The sequence below is a fragment of the Castanea sativa genome, chromosome 12 (genome assembly GCF_040712315.1).
Source record: "Castanea sativa cultivar Marrone di Chiusa Pesio chromosome 12, ASM4071231v1".
In the NCBI taxonomy this organism is placed as follows: Eukaryota; Viridiplantae; Streptophyta; class Magnoliopsida; order Fagales; family Fagaceae; genus Castanea; species Castanea sativa.
In genome coordinates, this window is record NC_134024.1 from 14,337,083 (window position 1) to 14,359,075 (window position 21,993).

The following is a 21,993-nucleotide window of genomic DNA, read 5'->3' on the forward strand; positions in this document are numbered from 1 at the left end:
GGTCGGCCAGGTCATGGGGACCATGGAGGCCAGGGACCCAAGAATGCAAGAATATTTGGCCCAGGTCAAGCGTCAGCAAGCAGAATTTGACTCCTTTGTCTTAGCTCACATCTTTAGGAGTGGGAACACTCATGCCGATTCCTTGGCTACGTTAGTAACGTCCTCGGCTCAGGACTTGCCCAGGATTATCCTTGTGGAGGATTTACTGGAGCCAACTCTTATCCCCGCCAGGGCGGCTTGCGTCCATCTAATAAGGGTTGGACCTAGTTGGATGGACCCAGTCGTATCTTTTCTTAAGAACGACATCCTTCCTGAGGACAAGTCTGAAGCAGAGAAGGTGTGTCGGAAGGCGCCACGTTTTTGGGTATCCGAGGATCAAAAACTATACAAACGATCCTTCTCGGGACCGTACTTATTGTGCGTGCACCCTGAATCAACGGAAGCACTTCTCGAAGAACTGCATGAAGGGATTTGTGGAAGCCACACTGGGGGAAGGTCCTAAGCCCATAGGGCCCTGACTCAGGGTTATTGGTGGCCCAACATGCAGAGGGAGGCTCAGGACTATGCCAGAAAATGTGATCAATGCCAGAGGTTTGCCCCTAATATTCATCAGCCTGGAGGGGTTCTTAACCCTCTCTCCAGTTCCTGGCCTTTTGCGCAGTGGGGATTGGACATAGTGGGGCCGTTTCCGAGAGCTGCAGGAAACAAAAGATGGCTTCTTGTGGGAACAGATTATTTCACTAAATGGGTTGAGGCCGAGCCCTTAGCAAATATTAGAGATGTTGATTCCAAAAAATTTATCTGGAAAAATATTGTCACCAGGTTCGGTATACCACACACACTTATCTCAGACAATGGCGTTCAATTTGACAGCAAGGCCTTTAGGCAATATTGTGGTGACATGGGTATCATAAATAGATACTCCACCCCAGCTTATCCTCAAGGAAATGGGCAAGCCGAGGCCGTTAACAAAGTCATAGTCAGTGGACTCAAGAAGAGGTTGGACGATGCAAAAGGCAGGTGGGTAGAAGAGCTCCCTCATGTTCTGTGGACGTACCAGACCACACCGCATAGGTCCACGGGAGAAACGCCATTCTCTATGACTTATGGAGCCGAGGCGGTGATACCTCTGGAATCTGGTTTTTCCACCCTAAAGACGAGCTCTTTTAGCCCGGAGAATAACAATGGACTTCTGGAGAAAGGTCTTGATTTACTTGAGGAACGACGCGAGGCAGCTATGGTCCAAATGGCTTACTATCAACAGAAGCTAAAACGGGGATATGATGCCCACGTGAAGCTAAGGCCACTTGCACCTGGTGATCTTGTACTAAGGAAAGTTGTAGGCACTTCTAAGAACCCAGCTTGGGGTAAGCTAGGACCCAACTGGGAAGGCCCCTATCGCATTGTTTCGGTAGCAGGCATAGGGTCATATCGGCTAGCTGACCTAGATGAAAGAATTGTACCACGCCCATGGAATGTAAATAATCTTAGAAGGTATTATTATTAATAAAATGTGCCTTTGTCAGTTAACATTTTAAAGTTATGAGTATCTCTGACGCTTGCAGCTACTGTTCTTAAGAATCAAACAGAAACTTGGTTAAGTGCAGTCCTCGGACCACAAACCTTGTGGAAATTGATGTCTTGTCATTTGTTAAACAGAACCTTAGTTATGCCGGGTCCTCGGACCTCCTACTTTGGGAAAATTAACATTTGAAGCTACTGTTCTTAAGAATCAAACAGAAACTTGGTTAAGTGCAGTCCTCGGACCACAAACCTTGTGAAAATTGATGTCTTGTCATTTGTTAAACAGAACCTTAGTTATGTCGGGTCCTCGGACCTCCTACTTTGGGGAAATTAACATTTGAAGCTACTGTTCTTAAGAATCAAACAGAAACTTGGTTAAGTGCAGTCCTCGGACCACAAACCTTGTGGGAATTGATGTCTTGTCACTTGTTAAACAGAACCTTAGTTATGCCGGGTCCTCGGACCTCCTACTTTGGGGAAATTAACATTTGAAGCTACTGTTCTTAAGAATCAAACAAAAACTTGGTTAAGTGCAGTCCTCGGACCACAAACCTTGTGGAAATTGATGTCTTGTCATTTCTTAAACGAAACCTTAGTTATGCCGGGTCCTCGGACCTCCTACTTTGGAGAAATTAATATTTGAAGCTACTGTTCTTAAGAATCAAACAGAAACTTGGTCAAGTGCAGTCCTCGGACCACAAACCTTGTAGAAATTGATGTCTTGTCATTTGTTAAACAGAACCTTAGTTATGCCGGGTCCTCAGACCTCCTACTTTGGGGAAATTAACATTTGAAGTTACTATTCTTAAAAGTCAAACAGAAACTTGGTTAACTATTCTTAAAAGTTACTATTCTTAATATTTTGTCACTATTCTTATTCTTATCATCCGTTTTATGGGAATCACTATCTCACCATTTATTAATTTGGATCTCAAGCTCTTCATTTTTAAGTGTTAAGCAAAATTTTTGTAAGGAATGGTCCTTGGACCTTGCATCCTACTGAAAGTAATATGTTAGATTACAAAGGTTTAACTGTCATATGAGTTGTCTAAACTTAGGCATTATTTGATGTCTAAATTAAGTTATGCGGCATTCTTGAAGTCATAGTTATTTGCATAGTGGAATTATACTTATTTATGCTGTTTTCCCTTTAACTGTTTGATATTGAAAGCTCTCATGGCAAGCACAAAAAGAATAAAGTAAAACAAAGGCAACAATATTGAAAGCCAAATAAAAATGTTTTTCATTAATTACATACAAGGAAGGGGAGTACAAAAAAATTCCTAGACTAGGCCCTAAATTAGAGCAGGGGGGTCTTGAAGGGAGCTGCTGCCTGCCTCAGTACTCTTCAATTCTAGCTCAAAGGTGGACAAGGCTTGTTTCCCTTTGTCTATTGAAGGAATGAGGGGCTCCACGCTCTGGATCTGCTCCTTCTCGGCACCAACGCACTCGTCCTTCTCTTTATGGGAACCTTCAGGTTCTGTAGGAGCAGGAACGAGCTCTTCCACCACAGGAGGAAGGGCATGAGAGGCAGCAACATGAGGGTCTTCAATTTCCTGTATGTCTAGGGGAAGCCAGATGTTCTTGGGCTTCCTCAGCTCGGAAGCTTGAGGAACCCCTACTGCATTCATGGCCTCTCCCCAGACCTGCTGACAATACTCTCGGCACAAGGCAGCAAAGGCCTCTGTCAGCTCTTCTTGCGTTTTAGCCACCCCCTCCTGATAACTGGCCTTCTTTGCGGCCTCCAAGGTGTGCTGGTGGGCGCGAGCCTCTTCCTTCGCCAACGTAAGCTCCTTTTCCAAGTCGGAGCGTGCCTGATAGACTTGAGCGAGCTCGTCATCCTTTTGACGGAGAAGCTTACGCTGCCCCTCCACTTGGGTTGCCATTGTCTTCAAGCTGGCCTTGTCGCCGTCGCTCTCTCTTTTCAGGTCGGCCAGCTGTGAAGTGAGCTTCCCTTTCTCTGCCAGGGCCTGGCCCAGAGACCTTTCTGCCTCTTGTCTTAACTCCTGCTCCATCCCAGCGCGCTTTCGAGAATCCTCCACGAACTTCTCGGCCGCAAAAACCTCTTGGATGGACTGCAAAAATGTTGGGAGAGTCAATGCAGTAAAATGTTTATGAATAAATGCAGAATATAAGTGCGAGGTGGAACTTACCTGGGCTAAACCCCTTTTCAGTGAGAGGAACAGCTGCGGCTGGCCCATCTTCTCCAAGGATTCCATATCCTTGGGCAACAGAAGAGGGCGCTCCAACACCTCGGCTAGATGGTGGGCATGGCCTTGTTGAACTGCCCTGATGCTGGAGTGGCAGGGAATAGGGGCGCCGTCCAGCCTCAAGTCAGGAGACCAGGTGGCTGGTGCTCGTCGCACCTCGGCCACATCCCTGATCTCCCCACTCTCAACTGAGCGGGCGCGTCCTTCGCCTTTGTCCGGCTTCTGTTGTTGGGCCAGCGGCGGTTGCTGTTTTAGTTTCTTTGCTTTCTCCCTGCCAGCCCCCTCGGCGTCCACCTTTCTCTTCTTCTTAGAGTCATCTGTGGGAGGTTTTGTCTCGGCTGGAGGAGGGGGTGGTGGCAAAGCAGGGTGAGCTTGTGTCCCTTTCGCTCCTTTCTTTGCCACTCGGGCACCTCGATCGGTCATGAGATCTTTAAGCTTGTCCATTTCTTCTTCGGTTGAACTGTCGTCTGGACGCGCTATCACTAGACCCGCGATCCCAGAGGCCTCGGCTTCTTCTTCCTCCTCGTCGGAGAGGATAACAAATGGGTTTCCGCGAGGTCGTGGAGAGTCCTCGAGCTGGAAGTGTTCTATCTCCTCGTCCAAAGTGTTTGAAGAGGACACTCGCTCCTCTGGGACAACAATGCCCTGAGAGTGCACGGCGAGGGAAATTGCCGCTATGGGCTGTGTGTACAAAACGGTGTGAGGGGCGTTAGGGAGATCGTGGTCGTCCAAAAAGTGGGGCCGGGCTACGTTTATCTTCTTTCGCCTTCGGTCACCCGCGACTATGGCGTTTTCTATCTCCTGGAAGTCCGAAGAAATGGGATTGTACCCCAGAATCAGATGAGCAGCCCTGAGTTGTAGGTCCTTGCTGACAAACACCTCGGAACGCAGTACTCGGTTGAGATCTGCAACGTTGCAGTGGCTTAAGCGTGGGCGCACGTGTTGCTTATCTGCAAAGAAAGACACCAAAGCAAACGAACATGGTCAGATTCACACAACATATGATAAACCTAAATAAACGTGAATACATGTGAATACGCATTTTTGTGAGTGTTAGAGGAATTTGTGCGGGGGGAGGTTAATCCTAAGGTGTCGCACCTAGATCTCCCCACTCAACTGGGAAGTGGAGGCCGTCGTGCCAGTTCCCAGAGACGATCAGGTAGTCATCCTTCATGCCTTTGTTGGATTTGGGCAGACAGGAGATTAGCCTAACGACGCTGGAGCGGGATTTAATGTAGTAACCTACGTTGGAGAGTTTATGGGACTCGTATAGAAAGACGACATCGTGCCAAGTGAGGTTTAGACCCATTTGCTCGTTTAGAGCATCGACACTACCCAAAACTCTAAAAACGTTTGGGAGGCACTGATCGGGACACAACCGGTGGTTGCGAAGGTACTCCCTAGTTATGGGCTTCATTGGGAGGGTCATCCCACCCTCTACAAAGGCTATCATTGGGATGATAACCTCTCCCTCCTTTCTAGAGCCGGCCACGGCTTCCGCCGGGCAATATTTTAAACCTACATCGCCGGGAATGTGATACTTGGCTCTGAAGCCTTCCATTCCAGCGGCGGTATCAACTAGACACTTAACTTTTCCCATCAGAGAGGGACGAAAGACTAAACTCTTAAAGGGAAAAAGTCTACAAGTATAGCCGAGGACAAGATCCGAGGAGAAAAGGTTAAGAAAAGGAGAATCAAAAACTTACGAATCTCAAGTTGTGCAGAGTTCCACGGTTTTATGCGGGTAAAGTATGTTTACTGATGTGTTGATGGGATTAGTCCCTGATGAATTAAATGAAGGCGCAGGTTCCCGAAGCGTCATGGTGTGCGGAAAGCGGCCTCGAAATTATATTTGTCCCGCCCAATTTTTCGCAAAATAACGAGGACCGTTGGATGCCCATCTCACCGTTGAACGTGGGGGACAAGGTGTAACTCATAGTAATAAATGCGCGCGTTTTTGAAAATAAAACCGCCAAGTGGCGTCTTCTGGAACGCGAAACGGTTTCCACACGTGCAATCATTCACATAGTATGCAGAGTTAGTTCTCATCGGATCAAAACCCTAATTTTCTCCTCGGATGTTGAAAATTAGAGTTTTGAGGGGCTATTGTGGGGAGTAAACGGACCCAAGTGAGCATATGGGTCATTGGGCTGTAACATGGAGGGCTGACCTGCTCCAGGATTAAACTCTATGATTTGGCCCATACGCCGAGGGTCCGAGGATACAGCCGAGGACGAGTTTCTCCTCGGACAAGCCCTAGAGAATTCAAAGTTTCATTATGAAGGTCAAAGCACAACTCTGGAAAGACCAGTGGTTAAAAGGGGACATCCTGAATCTTCTAGATGCACCAGTATTAAAGAAAATATCAAGAGTAAAGGCTGCCACCTCCGCATTAAAAGCTCTGCACCTACCTCCCTGGCCGCATTAATGGGGAGGTGACCCCTGAACAGTGAGGTGGAAACTTCTAGTCACTGTTCAAAATGTATCAGGAAAGGAAGTATAAAAGGGGGTAAAGGCCAAAGAAAGGGGGGGATGAGAAAACTAAGAAAGAAATTAAGAAATTGTAATCTTAAAGGAAGAAAGAGAAATAACAAAGAAGTAGTCCTTGGCTTGAGTCCGAGGAGATCCATTTGTCATTGTCGTTCGTTATTTACTTGTGTTTATTTACAAAAGCCTGTTGTTAAGCTCCCAGTACTTCTAACCTAGGTTCTAAGTCCACGCTCTACAAATTTTATTGTTTAAGGCTCATTGGGCCTGAGCCCGTGATTGTCTTTGGGTCCAGGTGCAATTGTGCACTTACATATATATAGTGCTATAATTTTTAGTAATAAATAATCACAAACAAAGTTGGATAAAGTTGTAAAATTATTATTATCATTTGCTTAAGATAAATTATATATATACCTTGAGTTTAAGGATATCTAAGATCACTACCATGTTGTCCTGTTGTGAGCGACCGCAATCCTGGCCCGCCAATTTTTTCTTAAATTGGGCCTAACCTGTGTGAACGGGTGGGATCGTGATACTCAAAATGAACGAATTCACTGTAAAATGTACTCCCCCCTAGATCGAGAGTTTTACATGGAGTCGCCACTTATTTAATTTAAATGAAAAAATAAGAAAACCTTCAATATAAAAATGTTTTTGTTGTATTAATATATATGACAATTTACATCAATTGTGTAACAAAAATTTACAATGCCTTTTGTCCTAGATACAATCTAAGAAAAATAAATTACATTGCTTTATTTTCTAGTTACATTCTAAAAAATGTGAAATTGCATATACAATAGCATAGTCTAGAACCCTTGATCTTGGTTCGGAGGCTAATTTACAAGATGGGAAGGGATTAAGCACCCATCCCGCCCGGTAAAACCGGTCTCCTAGGTTAAAGTAGCTAACATCATGTCATGTCATACAAATACAAACACTATGTCATACAAACTCGTTAATTTGCAAGAATTGTAAGCAAATATGTGTTAGGGGAATCTGACATAAAGAGAAACAAAAAAAAAAAAAAAAATTGTTAGATAATAATTTTAATGTAAAGAAAGCATAAAGGTAGTGGCATGTTCATCCAAGAAATCAATGCAAACAAAGAATTCCTAGCCTAGATATGTTCATCTAAGTGTGTGAAGAAAAAAAAAATTGTCATGTTATTTGTCATCAACATAATCGCAAAGAGAAAAAAAAAAACATTTAAGCATATTTGATCATCTAAGCAATTATGAAAAGAAGTAAAGGAAAGTCTCTTAGACATGTTCATATAGAGAAAATCAAAATACTTAGATATCTTTGTTCAAGTATTTAACAAAGTAAAACAACTACCTAGACATGTTCATCTAAGTATTCAAGAGAAAGTTGTGTTTTAGCCTAGAAGTGTTCATCTAAGCATTCAAGAGAAAATTTGTGTATTAGCCTAGAAGTGTTCATCTAAGCATTTGAAATGAATATCAATGAGACATATAGGCATGTTCATCCAAGTATATCATGAAAGAAACAAATAATGACTTGTTAAGCATTTATTCAAGCATGTGTAGAAAGTTAAGAACATAATTAACTACTTACCAGCATAGAGCATAAATTAAAAGGGGGAAGTAATCACTTAACGGCTAGGAAGAAAACAAGGAAGTACTCAACTACAACCAAAGTAAGAACAATGGTTGCACAACAGTTTTTTTTTTTTTTCTAGCTTTCTCACTAGCTCTCTAGAGGGAATTGGGGGTCCAGAAAATGGAAGATGTATTCTCTATTTATAGGGGAAGGGATGGCTTAGCTTTAAAGCTAAGTTATTAGCTTTCTTCAGAAGTTAAGGGATGAGATAAACCTGTTTAAATGAGATGGAACGGATTTGGTGTTGATCCCCATTTGAATTTTGAAAGGAAGTTGAAGATGATGTTGAACTTGTGTTATCTTCTACACCTGTTTCGTATTTTGGCCCTAACTTTCTGATCAAAATTTCAATTGATTCAAAATTAGTGTTTTCTGAAAGGGAATTTAATTATCTACAACTTTTCCATAAATAGAGAAAACTAAATTTCAACGTTTTCCAGGCTAAAAATGTAATTTAAGTTGCCACTGAAAATAGTAATGTTTTTTTTTAGCATTTTCTGTTTTTTGAAAATTTTCAAGAATGTATCTATTTTCCTATCCAACTTGTTTTTCAAAAAATTTCTTCTAAAGATAAGAGGGAGGGGGGGGGGGGGAATAAGCCTATTAGAGAAGCTTGATCAGATTGGGTGTTGATCCTCATTTGAAATTTTGAAAGAAAATTGAAGATGATGCTGAATTTGTGTTATCTTCTGCACCTGTTTCGTATTTGGGCTATAAATTTTTTCTCAAAATTTCAATTAATTCGAGATTGGTGTTTATTGAAAGGAAATTTAATTCTCTACAACTTTTCTTGAAATAGAGAAAATCAAATTTCAACGTTTTCCAAGCCAAAAAATGCAATTCAAGTTTCTGCTGAAGATAATAACGTTTTTTTGAGCATTTTCCTTCTTCTTTTTCTTCTTCTTCTTCTTCTTCTTTTTTTTTTAAATTTTTCATGGGTCATATCTTTCTCTTTCCAAATTTTCTTCCAAAAGAACAGATAAGATGCCATAAAGGAAAACATTAAAATAAAATCCAATCAAAATTCACACTTAATTAATTTTAAATTAATTATTGTTGGAACCAATCAAAATTCAGTGTTGAAGATATGACGTGATTGGGCCCATCGTGTAGGTGAGCCATGATCATTTGAAAATTTTTTGTATGATAACTTTTGATCAGGTGGTCCGATCAAAACCCGTGACATACCATTATGATCGTTAGAGCATCAAGATTTGTTTTGTATCACAAATTTGAAGATCTACCGGTTAGTTAAAAGCAAGTTGTAAAATGGGGTGTCTACACCTGTGCATTCTTAGCATGACAATTAGGGATGACAATTGTTGCCCGACCGGCGGGTACCTAGCTCGACTTGATAAATAGTAGGGTTGAGTCTGGGTTTTTGCAATACCCGCTTCGAACCCGGACCTAACCCTAACTCTCACTCATTCTAACTCTCATTCTTTGATTTAGCAGTCGCCCCTCTCATGCCTCACCCTTACTCAGTACCCACTCTCACTCTCAAGTCTTAACTTAAGCAATCAAGCCACACGTAAGCCCTCCCTTAAGCGATCAAGCACCACGCAACTGGCAACGCACCCAAGCCACCACAACCATAACCAAGCCCAAAAAACAAGATCCAAGAAAATCCTCACTGACAAGCCCAGCCACAATCAAGCGATCAAGCACCTCGCCAACAAGTCAAAACTCTCATCAATCACAAAAATCTCCACAACCATTGTGAACCACCCCTCACCCGTTACAGACCCACAACTAGTTGGGTTTGGATTTTTTTTTCTTTTTGTGTTTTTGTGAGCCAAATTTGGGTTTGGATTTTTTTTTTGTGAGCCAAATTTGTTGGGTTTTTTTTTTTTTTTTTATAATGTTTTGTTGGTGGGATTTTCAGATTTGCTAATTTTATTTATGGGTTTGCAAAATTTATGGGATTTGTTGGATTTTTTGTATAGATTGGTTTGTTAGATCTTGGCATCTGTTTGAATGGCAAGAAAATTGCCAAGAAAATGCTTTGATTATTTTTATTTATTTTTGGGTTTGTTACATGTATATTCTGTGATTTGTAATTTTGGGTTTGTACTGATTTTTGTCTTTGTGATTTTGGGTCGGAGCTTGTGGGGCCCAATGGGGCGAGTTTGGGTGCAACAAAAATAATCAATTTATTAAACCGGCAAAGTTTGGGTAACAGTTACGAGCTTGCTAGTCGGGTTCGGGCATAAAGAAATCTATCCCAAATTCAATCCATTATCATTCCTAATAATAATCATTTTACAAATACAAGCTTTATGAGTTAAGGATAAGGCTCAAAGTAAACTTGACATACATGATGTACATTTAGATTAAACTAGCCTGCAAATTGTTGACGGTTTTTTCTCATGGAGCAAGCTTTTTAAAAAAAAAAAATTTTCAGGGAGCTAGCTGTTACGATATCACAATGATGGCCGATGGTGACAAATTTGGCCTTTGTGTGGAGAAGTGTGGCTACTGTCCCTGTGTTACAATGTGACGTGGCATGGCAAGCTTTGATGTTGTTTATAATCTGTCGTTACAAGCCAACCTTTCTATTGATTTGTCCTTTGCTGTTGGTGCCACATTGATCGAGGCCTCAGTAAACAAACTATGTCAAGCCCATCATTATAAGTTTAGGCTTTTCATTTTATTTTATTTTAAATATAAATCGATTTCCACCTCGCCACCAAATAATATTATATATTCAAATTTGAGCTTTTTCATAAGCTATTTGTTTCCTTCTTTTTCTCATATATAATACCATGACTAAATAATAATTTAGTCATATAATAATTATTATATATATAGATTACAAATAATAATTTGATGTTATATAAATTTATTTATAAACTTAAACAGTCTAATCTTGAGTTTATATAAGTATATTTTTAGAGAAGTATGTATGTGTGTATATATATAAATAAAATATTATAAATAGTTAAATTGAGTTTTAAGTTCACAAGCTTGTTTACAACCATATTATTATGTATAAGTTTGACTCATTTAATAGTCAAACCTAAACTTAGACTTGAACTTGATTTACTGGCTAAAAAATAAAAAATAAAACAAGTATTTTCCTGAGCCAAACTCAAGTTGTTCGTAGTTATCTTGATTCATTTACAGTTCTAGATGACACTAATAATTCCTTCTTAAAAAAGAAAAAAAAATGACACTAAAATTCCACCACACTGGTTTAGTGGATTTTTTATCAACCAACTTCTTCATCTTTAGGGATTATGGTTAGTGATGCTAATTTTTACACACACACACACACACACACATAAAATTTAATAGTAGGAGGAAATGATATTTGAACTCTGAATATCTTTATTAAAAACACCAAAATCAATTAAGTTGAGTTATAAGGCTATTGGCATTTCCATTTGACTTTTAAGGGTCAACCTTCATGATGACTTTAGTTCCTATCAAATTTTTAATTTTTTTTAAGATTTGTTTGGGATCCCCTTATTTTGCTGAAATTGAAAATTTATTACTAAAAGTATTGTAGCAAAATAATTTAAAAGCTAGCTAATTATTTTTTGGCTGAAAGTACTAGGTGAAGCTGAAAGTGCCAAAAGTACTGTAGATTTTTTTTTTTTTGGTGTAATTTGAACCCTATTTTAATGCTAGAAGATGCAAAGTGATTTCCAAATATGAAACACAAATATTTAACAACAACAACAATAACTATTTTTTTTTTTTTAGTTTTAGATATTAATATACTATCAAGTTTGTGTATCATAATTAAGATACCTATTTCATTAAAGCCATCAATTAAGAGCACTTGGTTTATCACAAATACCAATCCCCCACACATATTTGATACCAACAGATAAAAAACTATAATGGTAGACAAATCTGGCACATGATCTTTGCAAAGTTACATCCACCCTTTTCAATAGCTGAATGAATGATTTGCCAACACCTATTCAAAGACTTTGAATTAATGCAAAACCCAAAGGATAAAAAAATGAACATAAAAAAAAGAGTACATACTTAACACATATCTTTCAAGTATATTGTAAAGTTGTGATTTACAACTATGTTTTATATTGGCTTTATTTCATAACAAAAAGTGTTGTATTTGCTTTAATTTTGTTCCTTATATTTTGTGGGATTTTATTATCTTAGGTTTAGTATTAAGTTGGTAAAGAATCGAGCATGAATTGAAGAACAAGTGGATTTCGCGAGAAGCTTGCAAGAAGCTAACCCACGAAAGAGCCATGTGAGAAGCACATGCTGGAAGCTGAAGAGTCATGCCAAGCTGTTGATTTCGCAAGTGTCTCGCGGGTAAGGTTTTCCGATGAGATACCTGTGAAACTCTTTGCCTTGAGGATCTTTAAGTGTGACTTTTTTACCTTTCACCCATACTATATATACTCTCATTACCCACAAAAGTAAAGGAGGTCATTCAGAGAAAAAAAAATCCTAGATAGATTTTCTATAACACACATGCCCATCTTTTAGAGAGAGAGAGCTACTCATCCTTAGTGAGAAATCATTGTAGCATCTTTTCCTTCCCTCTCTCATTGTCATACCTTGAGAGGAGATTTGTACTCAAACACAACCTACACATTTTCAAAGTATAGAGAGTGTTTTAGAGCTTGAGAAGTTTTGGGGATTTGCCAAAAGAAGCCGATAAGGCTTGCGGATGCAATCGGATGTATTGCGGGATCCTAAAAACTAGACAATACACTGTTTTGAGAAGTTTTGTTGGAGAAGAAGCTTGGAGGGCTTAGGTGCATTGGGTAGATTAGGCTTGGAGGGTCTCTTGCTATTTGTGTATCCCAACTTATTGTCTAGTGGATCGATTTACCGCTTGGAGGGCGGTAGAAATGTTTTTTCGCCGAGTTCTTCGGTTTCCTCTTCGATAACACATCGACGTGTTATTTTGTGTTTGCATCTTTCTTCCCTGACTCTTGTGCTTTACTTTTGTTGTTTGTTGTTCATGTTTATGCACTCATTTAGTCTTGTTTAGTACTTAGATAAATTAGAGTCAAATCAACCGACCCATAATCTTTTAAAATTTGGGTCTAAACAGCTCTTGTATTTTTAATACAAATCCGAGCTTTCATACATATATCTAGGGAAAATTGGATGTTAAGTCACAGCTACAACTACTAGTACATACTTAACACCACGACTATTACTACTAGAATAAAAAGAGTACCCAATGTTGGGCTTTGTGGAGCCTAGTTGTGTTTGACCCGGTTGACAACCTGATCTGAAATAATGTTGTGTGGATTTTAATGGGAGATTTTCTGAGGCTTAGTCCATAGAGCGGAAGCTTAGGCCGATAGGCCCAAGCCGTAGCTTATTGTGAATCTTGTGCGCAGGATATAAAAATTGCTGTTTTGGTGATTAGGGTTTGGTTGTTGTTTTTGAGAGAGTGAAAAAAAAACTGTACGACCGTACCTTGTATTTTCCCTTGATAATAGTGAAATCCCTGCAACTCCGTGGACGTAGGCAAATTGCCGAACCACGTAAATACTGTCTTATGCGTGTGATTATTTTTCTTTGACATGTGTTTTTTCTATTTTTTGTTTCTCATAGGTTTGAGAATTTCGTGTTAATTCCCTACACCCAATAGTTCCATACCCACCAATTTTAAGCATAGCTTTTGCCAAAAAAGAAAAAAGAAAAAAAAGCAATAGCAACATAGAGAAACTCTTACTACAACACCATTCCAATCAACCCTTTTAATACAATCCCCTTTCCTTCACCAAAGATTATACTTTTTTTCGTATTGTTTCTCTAGCCACATCAACTAGAGCATTTTATCATGCCTATTTGCTGCAAACATGTGCATCGTATTTTGATTTTCCATGAAAAATATAAAGCTGAACATATGGAGGCGATCATTCGATTGCACCCCAAGAAGACTCAACACCATGTCCATAACTACTTGAACCTCAATAGTTGGTGTGGAAGTAAATGGTGCAGGACTACTTACACTTTTACTTTCAATGATGACATCTGTCATGCTTTTCAAAGAGTCGGACATTTCTTGCGCAACTGAACACTTTTTACCACGCATCTTGTGAATTCATTTGAAGAGTTGAGCATTTCTTGGTAAGCCTTTTTCCTTATTCATTTCCGGTCTTGCTCTCAACAATAATGGGCATTCAACATCCATTGGGTCAACATCCACAGGGGACTGACATTGGGGGTCAACAAATTCTTTGCTATCAGAGGAGTCCCTAGAACCTTTGGTACTTTCATTTGGTATTTGACCACTTGGGGTGCATGCATGTTTTCCCGTTGCAACCGTGCATTCAAATATGATTTCCATAGAAGTAGCATTTGGCAAACCTTTTTACAAAATGGTTTTGCTTTCGAACATTCCTACATGTTCACAAACAATAGTTATGGTACTACTTCTTAGTTGTAGAAAATCAAGGTTGTCAAAATTCTTTAAAGTAAACTAATATTAAGCTTTCTTTCCCACCATTTATCACTTGCATCAATCTTCCTAGTGTCAGGATCATAACCCAACCCAGTCTCATGCTCAAAAAGCTACTTTCATACCTTCCATTGGCTTCTTAGATGATCCTATTTGTTTTTAACTTGCAGGTGAGTCACCACTTTGTTCATTTCATTCAACTGCTTTATCACTTCATCATACCCTTCCTTTTTCAAAGATCCTTCGCTCCTATTGCTTGCTAGGACTTGAGTAGCACACAAATCACAAAAGGCTTTTAGTTCTATTGGATCTTTTCACTCTATTCGCTCATCTTTTCATTCAGCATCCTTCGATTTTCCCTTAACCATTTTGGCTACAAAGAAATTCAATACTCATAAGCATCCTTTTGTATAATTCATATGCTAAAAAAAATACTGGTATAAAACACAAATACCTTCCAAGTCATGTTCCATTAACCCTTCCTAATTAGACCACCATCGTTGTGGGTAAATTTTTATTATTGCACATTCATTTAAATAACAGCCCCTAAATAATAGTGTGTACATAAGCCTCTTAAGGAAAGATAAACATTGTGTACATAAAGACATGCAACAAACAAGAGTAACAATTTTATAAAGTTATAATTGTGTACTTGTTAAGATCATCATGGAGAGTTACCTACTATGGAGCTGTTCCTGCTGATGTGTGAAATTGTTTTTGGATGTTGTGAGGACTGTGTAACTGTTTTTGTAGAGGTAGAGGAGTTGTTTCTATAACAGTTTCTCTAAATCCAACTACCCAATTCTTGTAAGAGATTGCGCCCTCGGCCCGTTTTATAGAGTGTGTTGGACCAAACCCACGTGAATGGGTGGAGTCGTGTTATTGCCTCTCAAAATAGAGGTTCGACTAGCTATATTTTCCCCTTTAGATTAAGGGTTTTACAATGGAGTCGCCACTTATTTAATCATTGGAAAAATAAGAAAACCAAAATTGAAAAATTCCTCATTTTATTAATTTTCAATTGAATTTACATTGATCATAGGAAAATTACATGGCTTTGGTCCTAAATACAATCTAAGATAAAGTACATGACTTTGTTTCCTAGTTATAATCTAAAAATTGAAAATTACATGGATAAGCATTTGATCGACTAACCCTTGATCTAAGTTTGGAGGCTATGTTACAAGGTGGGAAGGTGTTAGGCACCCACCTTGCCCGGTGAAACCGGTCTTCTAGACTATGGTGGCCAACATTCATATCACATCATCCAATATGTTATCAATCAATTTGCATGTTGAATTTAATGTGTGTGCATGTGATAAACCCTAATTCAATTTATTAAGCATTGCATTTGGATTTGAAAATAAATTCTAGTGAATGTGTGTGGATGGTGATATCCTAGATTCAAGGATTTGAAAGAATTATGAAATAAACATGTTTTTCATATTTTTTATGTGGATTTAAGATCAAAACTAGTGTTTATGCATGAACATGTAATGAACAACCAAGAACATATGAAGAACACATAAAAACATTTAAGAACATTCAAACATATTCAAGAGAATTCAAATAATTACTATCATGCTTTAATCCTAAATTCTTATCATAACAATACAAAAAAAACAAGTTAGGGAAATGGATTATACCTTCATGCAATATCCATATGGTGGATGAGGAGACTTTTGAGGGAGGTTCTAAGAGTGGAGGAAAAGAAGAGTTAGGAGAGGAAAAGTGAGTCTCATCTAATACCTTGAGTCTCAAGAAGACCAAGATATGACAAGACTACTTAACTTCCTAGAACTCAAGAGAGGAGAAGAGATGGAATTTTTGTGTTTTCTTCGGAACGAAGGAAATTGGAGGTTTATATAGTAGTGATGGAGGAAATATGAATGAAAGGCCATTAATGAGGGTTGACAAAGAATCATGAACCTAGACCTTATTTTAGCATTGGGGGAAATATGGAGTATTAAATGTAAAGATTTGTAGGAGTGGGGAGTAAGCCAAAATTCGGTTTTCCCGCAGTTGCTGTAACAGCCTATAGAGCCAACTTCGAAAAATCATAACTGACTCGATTCTAATCGAAATTGTCTCATTCTTGTGCTCAAATTGAAGCCCCGGATGTCTAGTTTCTAGGAAAATTAACCTCATTCATAGTTTCAAAATATTCTGAGAGATATCGATGAAATAGTGAGCAGAGGTCATTTATTAGAAAATTGTTTCAGCACAATTAACATTAATAGGTCCCAAATTAGCTCTCAATTAACATTAAATGGCTCCAATCACTCCCATTTTAGACTTAATTGATTCCAAATTTACTTTAATTAAAAGATAATTGCACAAATTACTCATTGAATAATTAATGTTTAATTATCTAGTTAATTAGGTGTGTGCAACCCTACTATAAAATGTAGTCCTAACCAATCAAATTATGACACATCATTGATCTCAAATTGATTATACATATAACCAATTGAAATCAATTGTTCATAATCACACATGGTCGGACTCAATTTGTAATAGTGCATCTCAGTCATTAAAACTTGATTTGATGATAACTTTAAATCTGGTGGTTTGATTAGGGCTTATGACCAATCAATTTGATCGTTACAATATCAAGATCATTTTGGTGAAATAAGATTAAGGATCTAATGACTAAAATCAAGATGCATATTTTCAAGGCAAAATTACATTTTTACCCTTCAAGTGAGGTTAAATGCAGGTTGCGAAATGAGGTGTCAACAATTCTTTATTTGCAAAAAGCCTATTCCTAGCTATTATCTGGTGAAGAATCTAATGCCCCTGTGATGACTGATGATTAAGCCTCAAGTAAACTGCGAACGAAACATACTTCAAATTATAAATTTTTTTCCCCAAACCACTACTTAGCATCATGCATATTGTGTAGCTATTCTAAGAATGCAAGATTATGCATTTGTGCAAAGTTCGGTCATACAAGAACTAAACAATTCTTTCGTTACCTGTGTAAATGGATTAGCTAGTCCCTTTCACATATCAATTGCATGAAATTGTTTATAAGTAATTACATGTTATATATTATCAGACAAACATGATAGAAAATCAACACGAACAACAAGTTGGTGTGGGGGCTACCATGTATCACATTGGGGTTAAAAGAAGATAAGGCTGAGGACATTGCCAATAATAGATAGCTCATAGAGGCATTTCATCAAATAGTTTATTGCATTTAGAGCCACTTGAAATGTAAAAAACATAAAATCTCCGAAAATATCTTTACAAAATTAAAGCAACTCAGTTCACCACAGTTTACCGATGGATACATGCCCACAAAGAAAAATCCAAATGAAACCCACACAATCCAAATACAAACAAAGACAAAAAGATAAACCCACAGAACTAAATGAAATAGAGAGAAACTAACAGATAAGTCACACAAAAATACAAAACCCACAAATAAACCCACACAATTCCATTGAAATTTTGTTAATGCAAAATTTAGCCACACCCAACAAAAGGGAAAAAAAACATCAACAAATCAGAATATAAAAAATTTAAATATAACTCACCGACAACATCAGCATCTCTCCCTTACAGTGGTGGCATCAACTTTGTGGTTGATTTTCTCTCACAGCCAAGAAAATCACCGGTAAGAGTTTGTCCGAATAATGGAAGAAAAGAGTGGCTGTTGGTGGGTTTGTCCGAATAAAGGAAGAACATAGTTTGCGTATCAGATGTGAAGCATAAATTTGGGTAGTTGGTAGGTAGATGTAAAATTTAAGAGCATTAAAGAGGAAGAAGTTGGGGCATTGATGAGGAGGTCAGGCTATCAGAATTGAAGAATGGAGATCTTGCAAGATATGTGTCGCAGGATTGAAGAGAAAGCTTAATATTTCAAAATATTACTATTGCTAAACAGTGCATTTTGGGCAAAATAAGTTACATTTTTTGTTTCTTGTGAATGACCCCATAAATAGTGAAAATGAACCCACCTCCAGCTCAAAAGTAAGCAAAACACTAAAAACGTAGAAGTTTTTCTGCTATCCAAATGTACGCTTAATGTAACTTTATTATTTTTTTGATAATTAATGTAACTTTGTAATTAAGGTGGCTCATATGTTCGCTTTTTATGGTAAGAAATTTTAGAGGATTGTTTGGTAGGAGGTTTTTTCTCTATCCTTCTTTACTGCTCTCGTAATTGATGTAAATTGCTTCATGTATATCAATAAAATTTCTTAAACTAAAATCCAGAAAAGAAAAAGGAAAAAAAGACCTACAACTACAGGTCATCTAAGTTGGAAATTACTTAGAAAAAAAAAAAAAAAAAAATCTAAATTGGACATTGACTTCATCCAAAAAAAAAAGGATTATTGGTCACAAACGCAGCGTTTTGATGAGACTCCAAATGTTCAAAACGACACATTTGAGAGTGAGAGAGCAGTGAGTGAGAGCACATTCACACACGCCTCCCATCCGCGCACATCGTTCTCTCATTGAAGAAAAATGGAGTCACCTAAGCCTCTGCATTTCAAACCATAGCTTATCTTATCACCTTCCTTTTATTCAGGTTTTTTTTGTTGGTTCATTTTTTCTCTCTTCAATTTTAGTTGTATTTAGTTCATTTTCCTTTGCAAATATTAGTTCAGTAGTAGCTTCTCAGTACTGGGATTTTGATTATTTGTTTATTCATTTACATGTTTTACTTAATTGAAAAAGAGTCTTTTTTAATTTTAATTTTTTTTCCAATACTCAAATCAAAAGGGTTTGATTTGAGATGGACTTGTTTATATAACCAAGCTAACACAATGACTGAAATGGGTTTGGAAACTATGGTGAATAATGTGCTTGGTTTATTAGATGTGCCTATTTAGTATTTATGGTTCTGTACTCTGTACCCCTTTTGATGTTGGATGGAGCAGAATTGTGTATTATACTCAAAAACCAATCTTTTTGTTGTTTCTTTGTTTGTTGGGTCAACTTGATGAGTTAGGATATCTGACAGTAACAGTCAAGGACTCTTGATGTTACCAAAACTGCACATTTTGCTTGTTAACCGAGATATGTTACTGGTTGAATTTGATGTGTGATATCTGGGCTGTTTACTAGGCCAATCTGGGCTATATAAGTTACTACAAGGAGCCCCAATTGTAACTTGTATTGTTTTTTTGGGAGAATAGTGTAGATGCTGCTAGTGCTTTCGAGTCATGACATGATGGTTTTCTGTTTTGAGAGTAACTGAAATGTGATTTTCATAGGGTGTCCAGAGGATATGTATGTGGGGTTGGTGAAGTATTTACATATGAATGGCAAAGTCCAAGTTTTTTGCAGTTTTGCATTCTTGTGTTACATACTTACATATTACAACTGTATTTAAGAACATGTTTACATGCTGTGAAGTTATGCATAGCTACTCACCTCCAGCTCAAATGAAACATTTCCTTTGTAAGAGTAAGGTGGAGGGTGGGTTTGAAGTTATGCAATGATGAGACAAATTTTCCTTTTTGAAAATTTTGGAAATCAAGGCACAGTTTAATAATCATATTGGAATATTTTATTACTTCTTCCGCAATAAATTTTCTGTATTAGACTTTTGTCTTTGTTAACAGATTTTATTCTTCTCTAATCAAATTGGATAGGTGTTCTTGTTGTCGCGGTTGATAGTGGAAGTGTGGAACTATAATGGTGCACTCTATGAGTCTAGATTCTATAGGCCTAATTAAATTTGGGTCAAGTCCTCAAACCAGAGTTTCGTGTGGGAAATATGGAACGTTTAACTTGAGATACTCACCCGGGCTTCCTCGTATCCAGGCTGTACAAGAGAATGGAGGGCCTCGAAGACTAGTTGACATTATCAGAGTCGTGCCAGAGCTTTCAAGGAATTATTTTCGAAGTCCTTCTCGAAGAGCTCTCTTTGGGGGGATTTCTTTGTTGGGTGGCTTTTATGTTGCACAGACAATCTCTCTGTCTTTTGGAGCTTTAGGAGTAAATGATGTTATTGCTGCAGTTGTATGTGTTCTCCTCACAGAGTATGCGACAAAATTCTATTACAGCCGGCCAAAGGTAACATTCCCGCTTGCTCTTCTCAACAATTTCAAGATGGGTTTCACTTATGGCCTCTTCATTGATGCTTTTAAGCTTGCCAGTTGACAATACCTTGTAAAGCATTTGTTATTGTATTGACAAATCATATTCAGTTTTGTAAATGTTTGTCATTACATGTTCAGTATATGTAACTAGATACATTTTGCCTAACCAATCTTATCATATTCTTGATTTCTGATATATTTTTATTTTAGTTTCCTGACTTTTATTTTCCTTCTACTGATCTTCTCTTGTCCTATGTTTCCGCTTCATGATTTTTACACTTAAATTCAGGAATCTCTCTGTGTGTGCGTGTGTGTGATCAAAAGTTTGGTTAAATTGATGTATGTTATCTGAATAGTTCTGCTGTGAAGCAAAGTCAATGTTGGAACACAGAAAATCAGGAGCACTCTTTGCTAGTATGTTTTTTGGCTTGCTTGTTATCTTTTGGTGGTCAATACAGATTATCCAGTATGCCAGCATATTTTAACATGGATTGTAATGTCATGTGGTTGTTTAGGAAGTATGGTTCTTATGAGTATCCTTGATCCGATAATGCTTGTTTAAAATTTGAATTTGATGAGATAGTCATTTACTTGACAGGGCCCCTCAGTAGAATTTATTTTGCTATATCATGTACAGACATTTAAGGCATTGTTCTGTGGTCTGGCCACGTATAATCCACGTATAATCCAAGGCATGTTCTGAACCAAGCTTTTATACCTCTGGTAGTACTACCTTTACATGATTCGAGAACACCTACATCTGTGAGATACTTCTACTGCAGTTATTTGGGTGATAATTTGTGCAGTATGGTGGATGCTTTGGCCATTGGGGTTTTATGGCTTTTAATTGTTTGAGATGATAGTAGAGGCTGATTAGGTCTGGGTTGTAAGGTGTATGAAAATTTAAATGAAGGCTTTTCAGTTTGATGTAAATGAGTTGAGCTTTATAGTAATTAGCTTGGTGTAGGGACCAGCCAGGGAAGGCGGGGGGGATCAAGATCACCTAGCCACTGGCCAAGCCCCTTTTTTCTCCTTAATTTATTTTTCTTCTTGGTTACAAGAGTTAGTTGTGGGACGAAGGATGATACGAAGCATTGTAATCTCATATACAATATATAGGCTGTTTAATTGCTTATCTGGAATTGTGAGAACTAAGGTGAGATTCATAGCATTTGCAGAGCTAGTAGTATCAAGGTTTTCTGTCAATGGGATAGGTATGTGTGTTGCTATATTTATAGGCATCTTTCCAATGCTAATGGTCTTCAACGGTTACTAGCTGTTGTGTCACCCCTCTATTTTCACATGGGAAACATGTCTATCACTAGCATCAAATAGTGAAACTAAGATGTGCCAAGACGCCAATATTGTAGTGTGATCATCCCACATCTTTAAAAGTAATAATAGCCCGAAAAGCATAAAGTTTGTGAGAAATCTGAAGACAAGTTAAAACAAACAAAAAGAATAGTGATGTCTTCTCCAAAAAAAGAACTCCCAAGACACATGTTTCAAAGGATGTTCCTTTGAGTGCCAATAAATCTAGATCAGAAGGGAAAAAAGAAGAAGAAAATGATGGTAAAGCTAAGAAGGATTTAGCACTTGATAGTGCTGAGAAGAACAACAATGCTAGGGCCAAGCCTAAGAGCATTCCCATTGGCAATTGTAATTGGGAAATGTAGGA

The 21,993-nt window shown here is 38.0% G+C and overlaps 1 protein-coding gene and 1 long non-coding RNA gene across 2 annotated transcripts; one reads left to right on the forward strand and one right to left on the reverse strand.

Moving 5' to 3' along the window:
* Nucleotides 1–13,567: 13,567 nt before the first annotated feature.
* Nucleotides 13,568–17,870, reverse strand: LOC142618204 (uncharacterized). The gene is made up of 3 exons (XR_012841212.1): nucleotides 17,799–17,870; nucleotides 14,379–14,626; nucleotides 13,568–14,195 (listed from the first exon to the last, which is right to left on the reverse strand). It is a non-coding gene; the product is annotated as an uncharacterized LOC142618204 (long non-coding RNA).
* Nucleotides 17,871–18,643: 773 nt separating this feature from the next.
* LOC142618988 (uncharacterized) lies at nucleotides 18,644–20,550 on the forward strand. Its single transcript, XM_075792063.1, has 2 exons — nucleotides 18,644–18,796; nucleotides 19,866–20,550. Exon 2 carries the CDS (start codon nucleotides 19,909–19,911, stop codon nucleotides 20,374–20,376), a length of 468 nt encoding a protein of 155 aa, XP_075648178.1. The 5' UTR covers nucleotides 18,644–18,796; nucleotides 19,866–19,908; the 3' UTR covers nucleotides 20,377–20,550.
* The last annotated feature ends 1,443 nt before the right edge of the window (nucleotides 20,551–21,993 follow it).

Bases quoted from the DNA above. Each gene is read 5' to 3' on its own strand.
- LOC142618988 (XM_075792063.1), top strand. From the start codon at position 19,909: ATGGTGCACTCTATGAGTCTAGATTCTATAGGCCTAATTAAATTTGGG.